The sequence below is a fragment of the Miscanthus floridulus genome, chromosome 16 (assembly GCF_019320115.1).
Source record: "Miscanthus floridulus cultivar M001 chromosome 16, ASM1932011v1, whole genome shotgun sequence".
NCBI classification, from domain to species: Eukaryota; Viridiplantae; Streptophyta; class Magnoliopsida; order Poales; family Poaceae; genus Miscanthus; species Miscanthus floridulus.
The window spans coordinates 118,647,597-118,657,919 of NC_089595.1; the positions used below are offsets into that span (position 1 = coordinate 118,647,597).

The following is a 10,323-nucleotide window of genomic DNA, read 5'->3' on the forward strand; positions in this document are numbered from 1 at the left end:
ATTTTTGTGTATGAGCTTAGGAATAATCCCCTATAGCCTATGTTCTAAGAGTTTGGTGATAACCTTCATGGAAGTGTTGAGGAGGGATATTGGCCTAAAGTCATTCACTTTGTTGGCTCCTTCAGACTTAGGGATCAGGGTGATGTTTGAGGCATTGATACTTCTTATGCATAGCCTTTCTTGTTGCAAATTTCTAATAAGATCATAGAAGTCACTGGCAATAATTGACCAACAACTTTTGATAAACTCGTTAAATCCATCTGGACTAGGGGATTTGTCTCTGGGAAGTTGGGAAATCAATGCATCGATCTCATCTTTTGTGAAGTCTGCCTCTATACTAGATAGATCAGTGTTGGCAACTATAAGCTCAGATAAGTTAAACAACATTCCTTCAAATTCAGTGATTCGAATCCTCTGTTTGAAAGAATCCCAGATTAAATCTCCCTTTTGGTTATGATCGAAAACTACTGAACCTTGATCATTTATAAGAGAGGGGATTGAGTTTCTTCTATGTCTTACTGTAGCATGAGCATGGAAGAATTTTGTGCTTGCATCATTTTCTTTTACCCACTTTATCTTCCCTCTTTGTTTCCAATATGCTTTTTGCATTCTGAGAAAGGACACTAGCTTGTCACACAAGATATTCCTAAAGTTCTAGTCCTAGATACTTAGGTCTCTGAGGAGCTCTATATTTTCCAAGAGGTACACTAGAGATTTCACCCTTTGGATGAGTAAATTACGAGATGAAATGCTTGTCTTCCAGGTTCTTAAGATCCTTCTTAGATTTTTGTACTTTGCTATTAGCTTTTTTGCTGGGTCTATGAAGATGGAGGGAGCTGACCAGGCTTGCTATACCAATGGAAGGAAATCATCATGGTGCAGCCAACAATTTTCAAATCTGAAAGTTCTAGCACTTGGAATGAGAGTGCTGACTTCAATGACACAAGGCCAGTGGTATGAAGTTTCCATGATAAGAGATTTTGCTATTGTGTTTGGGTATCTCAAGGTCTAACTAGGTGAAGAAAAGAACCAATCTAATCTTTCGAGCAGGGGTTCTGATTGTTTGTTGGTCCATGTGTACTTTCTCCCATGTAGTGGAATTTTCACTAGGCCCAAACTACTGATGTCTTCATTGAATAAGAGCATTTCTTGGACATCACCACCTTCCCTGTTTCTGTCCTCTGGTCTTCTAATGAGATTAAAATCACTCACTATAGCCAACTTACTTCCTCTGGTATTTGAATTGCTTGAAACCAGTTTAAAAATTGTCTCTTGCCTTCATAGGTACATGGTGCATAAACTGTAGTTAAGATCCAAGTATCTTCATTCAGTTGAGATGAGAGACTGATGGATATAGCATATTCATTTTGAAATATCACCTCTCCATTAAAGATAGCACCCTGCTAAGCAACTAGAATTCCCCCTGAGGTGCCAGTTGAAGGGAGGTAGTGAAATTCATCAAAGCTTGTATTGCAAAAAATTTTGAGGTAAGCTTAGCTGAAGTCCTGTCTTTTGGTCTCTTGCAGGCAGAGGATATTACATCTACTTTCCAAAACTTTATCTCTAATGGAATTCTATTTCTTATCAGAGTTGATTCCTCTAACATTCCAACATAAAATTTTCCATGATCTATTACAATTCATTGGGACACAATAGGAATAACAGAAGAAAGATAGTGAGGGTACTAGCCTCACTCAGAGAAAACACAGAAGCCAAAGAGGAGCATGAAAGGTAAATAAACTTAATTAACACATCCTAGGGAAGCAAAAGGTGCCAACAAAGTTTCATACAACTAGAAGCAAAAGTAAAACAAATCCCAGAAGGGGAAAAAAGAAATAAAACTAGAAGAAAACATAGAAGCTTCAAGAGCAAGATGCCAAGCTTCTAGCCAAACTTCTAGGGCCTCCATCGACAGATTACTTCTTCCTATCTTCATTCTTCTTCTTATTTCCTTTTTCTTTGGTTTTTTTCTTCTTAGAACCAATAGGCCCAACAGCTCTTTTCTTAGACAAGTTCTCATCTGTCAGTAGCTTGGGATCAATCTAGCAAAGCTCTGCACCCAAGATTCTGATGACTGAGGCAGGGATGATTGGTGGAGGCTTGTTGGAGCAGCCAAGATAGTTAACCTTGCTATAGCTGCTGGTCTTGCAGCCTTGATTCCCGACCTTCAACATGTTGCTCCTCCTGACTTCAATCTCAACCAGACAAACCTTTGCATTCTTGGAACTAACATTCTGTTTAGGGATCATTTTAGCAGGCTCGACAGTTTTCTTGTTTGGGGAAATTTCAGCCAGGTCAGGATGCTCTTCCATGTCTTCCTCATTTTCATCTTCAATGTCCTCCTCTTCTTCAGTTGTCGGTGTTAGACATAATCTGCTGCTCCCCATTTCTCCCTGGTTGGAGACTGGTCGGCTCGGCCGACCACTCCCTGTTGGGAGTTGGGGACTGATCGACTCTGTCGACCAGTTCCTATAGTTGGTAGCTATTACATCAGCCATATCTTGGTAGTGGGCTGAGGTAAGCTTTGTACTACTAGGAGTAGTTGGTATACTCTATACCCTAGGAGTAGGTAGTTGGTGTACCATGTACCTTAGGAGTTGGTAGTTGGTGTACTCTTGTACTCAGGAGTAGGTAGTTGGCCAACAACTATGTACCTGGTAGAGGTACAGCTAGAGTTGTATATATTCCATCCAAAGGGCAATGGAATACTCAGTTCAGTTGCCACACTCAGCTATAGAGCTCTGGTTCAGAGCAGCTCTGGTTCAGCGCTACAGCGGAAAGCTCTGGCCAATGCCGGTGCTTTGTGCAGAGTGTGTGTGTGTGTTGTCCTCATCTATCTTCTTCTACCTCTAGCCATAGTGAGTGAAGTGTGCCGGTCGGTAAGCTAGCTATTTACCAGTGCTGGGCAGCCGAGGGACTAACAAGTGGTATCAGAGCCGTACAAGCGCCGTCACCGGACTAACCGTTGGCGATGATGGATGGTTTGGAGATGGGCAACAGTAGCGGTGCTGCTGTGGCGGCCCAGTCACGACAAGAGGTCATTGTGCGCATGGTGCGGGAGGTCAGCGGCACTAGTTGGCCAACGATGACTCGCACCAACTATGGCGAGTGGGCGATGACCATGAAGGTTAAGCTTAGAGCCCGACGGCTCTAGAATGCTGTTGACAAGGGCACCGACAATGAAGAAGATGACATGTCAGCGTTGGAGGCTATCCTCGCTGCTGTGCCAGTGGAGTACAGGGAGCCTTTAGGGGCGAAGAGCTCTGCTAAGGAGGTGTGGAAGGCCATTGCGGCAATGCGCGTCGGCTCCGACCGCGCAAAAAAGGTGACGGCCCAGCTACTGAAGCAGGAGTACGCCAACCTCAAGTTCAAGGATGGTGAATCGGTTTAGGACTTCTCCCTTCGCCTGTAGACGCTCATCAGCAAGCTGAGGAGCCACGGCATCACCATCGACGAAGAAGAGGTGGTCTCTAAGTACCTCCACTCCGTGCCGGTGAAGTACATCCAGATCGCTCTCTCCATAGAGACGATGCTAGACCTGTCCACCCTCACCATTGAGGACGTGACTGGTCGGTTGCGGCCGGTGGACGAGCGCCTAGAGCAGGCGACAGCAACGACGGACAACGACAAGCTGCTGCTAACAGAGGAGGAGTGGGCTAAGGCTCATTTAGCGTAGGCTGATGATGATGATAAGGCCACTCTCCTGATGGCGACATTCTGTGCACTGCACGACATTGAGGCTGAGGAGAAGGGAGAGGTGATGGCGGTGGAAGGGCCTCGGAAGGCTCTGAAGGCTGTCAACCTCGACGAACCGCGTGCCCAAGTCTACCTCAGACGTGTGGGCGGTGAGCAGGAGCAGCGGTGGTACCTAGACTTTGGAGCCAGCAACCACATGATGGGCTCCAAGGCAGCCTTCTCCGAGCTCGGCGATGACGTGGCCGGCATGGGGAAGTTCGATGACGGCTCAATGGTGGCAATCCGAGGGCGCGACACCATCATCTTTAGGTGCCAGAACGGCGAGCACCGCATGCTAACGGATGTATATTACATCCCGCAGCTGCGTTTAAGCATCATCAGCATTGGCTAGCTGGATGAGCGCGGCAGCGAGGTACTGATCAAGGACGGCATCCTTAGGATCAGGGACCGGGAGCAGCGGCTTCTTGCCAAGGTGAAGAGGTCCCAGAACCAGCTGTACCTGCTTGACCTGAAGGTGGAGCAGCCCATCTACTTGGCTGCACGGCGCATGGAGAAGCCGTGGCAGTGGCATGCCCGGTATGGACATCTTAGCTTCGACGCTCTTGGTCGGCTAGAGAAGATGGTTACTGGGCTGCCTCACATCAAGCATGTAGGCAAGCTGTGTGACAGCTGCCTGGCCGGGAAGCAAAGAAGGCTGTCGTTCCCGAAGACGACGAAGTACCGCACGACAGAGGCCCTCGAGCTGGTCCATGGTGACCTCTGCGGGCCGATCACGCCGGCGACGTCCGGTGGGCGCAAGTACTTCATCTTGCTGGTGGATGACTGCAGCCGGTACATGTGGCTGCAGCTTCTGACTAGCAAGACTGAGGCGGTGGAAGCGGTCAAGAAGTTCAAGGCACGCTCGGAGGCAGAGAGCGGCAAGAAGCTACACGTGCTGCGGACTGATCGCGGCGGTGAATTCACTTCGGTGGAATTCGCTGCGTACTGCACGGATCAGGGCATGGTGCGACACCACACCGCGCCATACTCGCCATAGAGGAATAGCGTGGTCGAGCGGCGGAACCAGACGGTGGTCGGCAAGGCTTGATCCATGATGAAGGCTAGGAAGATGCCGGCGGAGTTCTGGGAAGAGGCGGTGACCACGGCGGTGTTTATCCTCAACCGTGCGCCCACCAAGGCCCTGAAGGGCAAGACGCCATTCGAGTCTTGGCATGGATGCAAGCCGAATGTGTCCTTCCTTAGTACATTTGGCTACATCGGCCATGTGAAGAACACCAAGCCTCACCTCGGCAAGCTGGAAGACAGGAGCACGCCCATGGTGCTCCTGGGCTACGAGGAGGGTAGCAAGGCCTATCGGCTTTATGATCCCAAGAGAGGCAAGGTGGTGATCTCTAGGGATGTGGTGTTCGATGAGATGGTGGCCTAGGACTAGGATAGTCCGAGCACAGGAGAAGCTGGCGGCTTCACCAGCACCTTCATCGTCGAGCGCATGGTCATCCACGGTGGTAGAGACTCTGGAGAGGAGGTGCCGACCACTCCAGCAACAGAGCCGAGCACTCCTAGGGCGGTGCCGAACACTCCGGGAGGGGTGCCGAGCACTTCAGCAGCAGTGCCGAGCCCTCCAGCAGTGGAGTCGACCACTCCAGGACTGGTGCCGACCACTCCAGCAGTGGATCCGACCACTCCGGTAGTGGTGCCGAGCGGTCCAGCCGTGATGCCGACCACTCTGGTAGAACAGGGAGGCCAGGGACCACCGATCGAGTTCACCTCCCCTCCAAGCGACATCAGCGAGTTCGTGGATGCCTTCCACGACGGCAAGGAGGTCTGGTTCCATAGACTGGACAACATCATTGGCAATGCAGGGGCCACAGGCCTGGCGAGTCGGCTGCTCGACGATCCAGAGCTGCTCCTTGTTAGTGCCGAGGAGCCACCGACGTTTGCAGTGGCTGAACGGGACGCCAATTGGTGACGGCGATATTGGAAGAGATGAAGGCCATCGTGGACAATGGCACATGGGAGCTGGTAGATCCACCGGTGGGCTGCAGGCCAATCGGCTTGAAGTGGGTCTACAAGGTGCAGCGAGATGAGCACGGCGCCATTGTCAAGTACAAGGCTCGGCTCATCGCCCGTGGCTTCGTGCAGCGTGAGAGCATCAACTTCGAGAAAATCTTTGCTCCGGTGGCGCGAATGGAGTCCGTTCGCTTACTGTTGGCCATGGCAGCAGCGAAGGATTGGCGCGTCCACCACCTCGACGTCAAGTCTGCGTTCCTCAACGGCGAGCTCGCGGAGACGGTCTTTGTCAAGCAAGCTCCGGGCTTTGCCATCAAGGGCGCTGAGCACAAGGTGCTCAAGCTACGCAAGGCGCTCTACGGGCTATGGCAGGCCCCTCTGGCATGGAACGCCAAGCTCGACGCCACCTTGGGCGAGCTTGGGTTCACTCGCTGCGCTACAGAGCATGCGCTCTACACGCGGCGACGGAGGAAGGAGGAGCTCGTCGTTGGCGTGTACATGGACGACTTAATCGTCACCGGAGCACGAGCAGAGGACATCGACGGCTTCAAGCACGAGATGGCTGCTCGATTCAAAATGAGCAATCTCGGCGCGCTCTCCTACTACCTCAGCATTGAGGTGAGGTAGGGGAAGGAGCACATCTCCCTAGGCTAGCGCGCCTATGCGGAGAAGCTGCTGGAGCGGAGCAGCATGGCGGAGTGCAAGCCGTGCGCAACTCCGATGGAAGAGCGGCTGAAGCTGTCCAAGCACAGCACGACGACGAAGGTAGACACGATGCGCTACCGGAGCATCGTCGTTGGGCTGTGCTACCTCATGCATACTCGGCCAGACATCACGTTCGCGGTCCGGTACGTCAGTCGGTTCATGGAGGACCCGCGTGAGGATCACTGGTCGACGGTCAAGAGACTGCTACGCTATGTCAAGGGGACGCTCGATCAAGCGATCATCTTCCCCAAGAGTGGCGGCAAGGGAGGGTTGCGGCTCACGGTGTTCAGTGAGGCACCCCCCAAGGAAAAGGAAGGTGAGCCGGAGCTCACTGTCTTCAGCGATGCAGACATGGCGGGCGACATTGATGGGCGATGGAGCACCTTTGGCGTGCTCGTCTTCCTTGGAGCGACCCCCATTGCTTGGCAGTCGCTAAAGCAGAAGATAGTGGCGATGTCGACGTGTGAGGCGGAGTACGTCGCAGCGGCCATGGCGACGTGCCAGGCTGCTGGGCAAGCTTACTGGCGAGGAAGCTCACCCACCAGCTCTGATGGTGGACAAGCAGCCTGCCAGCGCCCTCGCCAAGAACCCTGTCCTCCATGACCGGAGCAAGCACATCGACATCAAGTTCCACTTCCTCCAGGACTGCAACGATGGAGGGCAGATCATCATCGAGTTTGTCGAGACCGGCGAACAGCTCGCTGACATCCTCACCAAGTCACTCGGACGCCTACGATTCATGGAGCTGAGGAAGATGATTGGCATGGATGAGGTCAAGGCATCGGGCTAGCAGCAGGATTGGGGGAAGAATTGTTAGACATAATCTGCTGCTCCCTATTTCTCCCTGGTTGGAGACTGGTCGGCTCGACCGACCACTCCCTGTTGGGAGTTGGGGATTGATCGGCTCTGCCGACCAGTTCCTATAGTTGGTAGCTATTACATCAGCCATGTCTTGGTAGTGGGCTAAGGTAAGCTTTGTATTGCTAGGAGTAGTTGGTGTACTGTATACCTTAGGAGTAGGTAGTTGGTGTACCCTGTACCTTAGGAGTAGGTAGCTGGTGTACTCTTGTACTCAGGAGTAGGTAGTTGGCCAACAACTATGTACCTGGTAGAGGTACGGCTAGAGTTGTATATATTCCATCCAAAGAACAATGGAATACTAAGTTCAGTTGCCACACTCAGACTACATAGCTCTGGTTCAGAGCAGCTCTGGTTCAGAGCTACAACGCTGGTGCTTGTGCAGAGTGTGTGTGTGCATTGTCCTCATCTATCTTCTTCTACCTGTAGCCATAGTGAGTAAAGTGTGCCGATCGGTAAGCTAGCCGTTTACTGGTGCTAGGTAGCCGAGGGACTAACAGTCGGAGGGTACCATTCTACCAGTTTTGAGCAGCCTTTTCCTGTGAGTGAGGGACCATTTTTGGCACTAAAACAGTAGTGGACTGCCCTGAATTGGTTAGGAATGCTGGGACCCTTGCCATGAAAAATTCTTTGGCTTAGGAAAAATGAGTTCGGCTTTGCAGTAGGGAAACAAAAAAAGTAGCCCAATCCATGGGGATGTCCACAGTGAGGGAGCCTTGCCTCTTGGGGATGTTTTTCTCCTAGGGGGAACAGAATGGGCCTGCTACTAATTAAAATTCTTGGGAGAAATGGATGGTGGAGGCCCATCCAGGATTATTATAAGTCCCACCGGCAAGTTGTTTTCCATGGGCTCAATCTGGTTTTCTTCTTGCTGCTCCAACATGTCCTGATTTGCTAATTCAGCATCATTTATTAGCATATCCTCAGGAATTTCATTATGTAAGAAATTAAGGTTCTGCTGAATTGGAGCAGGAGGAGCAGGGGCTGGTTGCTGCTCATTGACATCCAAGATGGGCTGGCAGGTGGCTCAGGCTGAGCTATCTCCATTTCAACCTCTTCATTCATATGTTCCAAGTCAAGATCATGCTGTCCTTGAAACAGAGCTGGTGGTGGGTGGATCAAAACCTCATGGGGTCCTCAAGAAAAGGCTCTTCATTGAGGTCTTGTAGGAGAGGCACAGCCTACTGATTGAGAGAGACTTCCTGATCCAACACCTGAACTTGCACACCTTGCTGACCCATTGCTGGGAGTTCCTCTGGCCAAAAGTCGCAGTTAACTGCCTGATCATTCAATTGCTGACCAGGTGCATTCTACTGTCCTAGGGGGTTCTGATTCTGCTGCTGGATTACTAGACCCAGTCCCTATTGCCCAAGGCCAAAAAAGCAAAAGGCACATGATCAAAATTGAGAAAATTCCTTCATTGCCATTGAAAACTATAACAATTCCTTCGTTGCCATTCAAAATTACATGTTCCCTTCATTGCCATCAGTTTTAGATTTTCTATTCCCTCGTTGCCACTGCTGTTACAGAGAAGTCACGGCGTGACTTGCTCCCATTCCCGACGTCCAGACACCATCCGACGGTTCAAAAAGTGCCTCCCAGCGGCGGCTGGGCTGATGTCACCATGCTGCCACGGCTGTGGTGACGGCGGCGGGAGGTAGGTCAGTCCGTCAGTCAGTCAGGGGCACGCCCCCACCGACTGCGCGAGCCGCTCGACCTTGACGGCGATCTCCGGCGGCACCCGCACGGCGGGGCGCGGCCGCTCCTTGCAATGGTGGAGGTCCAGCCCCAGCGCGTCCGACACGTCCTCAGAGCTCCACCCGGCCCGCCGGAGCGAGTCGGAGCACCGGTCGGCCTTGAGCAGGAGCGCGTCGAGCACGCGGTGGGGGCAGCCTCCTCGCCGTCGAACACACCCTCGGAGGCCGCCACCTCGACCATCTCCGTCACCTCCATGTCCCTCCACCCACCCTGCCTCAACACGTGGCCCAGCCGGTCAAGGTAGCTGTCCACCCAGCGCGGCGCCTTGCCGCCGCACGCCGCGTCGAGGCTGCGGTGCGTGCACGGCGTTGTCGCGGCGGCCTCGCCGGCGTGCTGCTGCTGCGGCGCCACTGGTGGCGGCACCGCCCGCGGGTCCAGCGGCTGGAAGCAGGCATCGAGGGTGAAGAAGTGGAGGATGTCGAGGCCGACGCAGAGGACGCGGTCGTCGGTGACGAAGAACACCGGGTTGCCCGCGAGGCAGGGGCGGCAGGGCAGGAAGCAGTGGTCGAAGAGCGGCACGAGCAGCGGCGCGCGTCGGATGGCGGAGCGCGCGGTGCTCCGAGACCTCATCTCGCGGACGCCCATGCTGTGGTACCTCGGCGAGAGGACGGGAACAATCTTCCGGCCGTGCGCCCGGCGCGAGCCCGTGGAGGCGCTGCACGCGGTGCGCACCGTGGCCATCGGCCTGTTCCACCGCGCCGACCGCGGCCTCCCCTTCCCCGACGACGCCAAGCTCCCGTTCATGCGGTACCTGCAGGACCAGTGCGGCCTCGATGTGGATGGGTACGTCGCGGTGCTCTCCCTGGAGCATGACCGCATCCGCGATGAGTTTGGCGCCGACGACGACTCGGACGGGGCCGCCGTGGAGATTCTGGAGAACGAGGAGAAGCTGTTGGAGATGCTGCTGCTGGACAGCTGCTTCGTCCTGGTGGTGAGCTTGATGCTCAGCAAGACCGGCACAGGCAACGCCGCCGACAGCGTGACGCGGGCGGCGTCCATCAGCAAGGATTACTTCATACTGCACATGGCCATGGCGCAGCACGCCGACGACATCGCGAGCTGTTCCCCTGCTCCATGGAGCTTCGGAGGTCAGCGGTGTGGTTCCGCGAGGCATCGTCGAGCTGCGACGACCTGGACATGTGGTTCTGGCAACACCCGGCGAGCCCCGTGGCCGTGATGAGCGTCCTGTGCTTCCACGTCCACGAGTACAGCGTGGCGGTGCTCCACAACCTCCTGGCCTTCGAGAAACACTTCTACTGGGAACACGGCGCGTGCGTGACGGCGCACGTAGCTCGG

The 10,323-nt window shown here is 53.5% G+C and overlaps 1 protein-coding gene and 1 pseudogene across 1 annotated transcript; one reads left to right on the forward strand and one right to left on the reverse strand.

Annotated features, from left to right (window-relative positions):
- Window positions 1-6,396: 6,396 nt before the first annotated feature.
- Window positions 6,397-7,014, forward strand: LOC136511382 (secreted RxLR effector protein 161-like). Its single transcript, XM_066505457.1, has one exon. It carries the CDS (start codon window positions 6,397-6,399, stop codon window positions 7,012-7,014), a length of 618 nt encoding a protein of 205 aa, XP_066361554.1.
- Window positions 7,015-8,947: 1,933 nt separating this feature from the next.
- Window positions 8,948-9,612, reverse strand: LOC136511383 (uncharacterized; annotated as a pseudogene).
- Between the last annotated feature and the right edge of the window lie 711 nt (window positions 9,613-10,323).

Bases quoted from the DNA above. Each gene is read 5' to 3' on its own strand.
- LOC136511382 (XM_066505457.1), top strand. From the start codon at position 6,397: ATGGCGGAGTGCAAGCCGTGCGCAACTCCGATGGAAGAGCGGCTGAAG.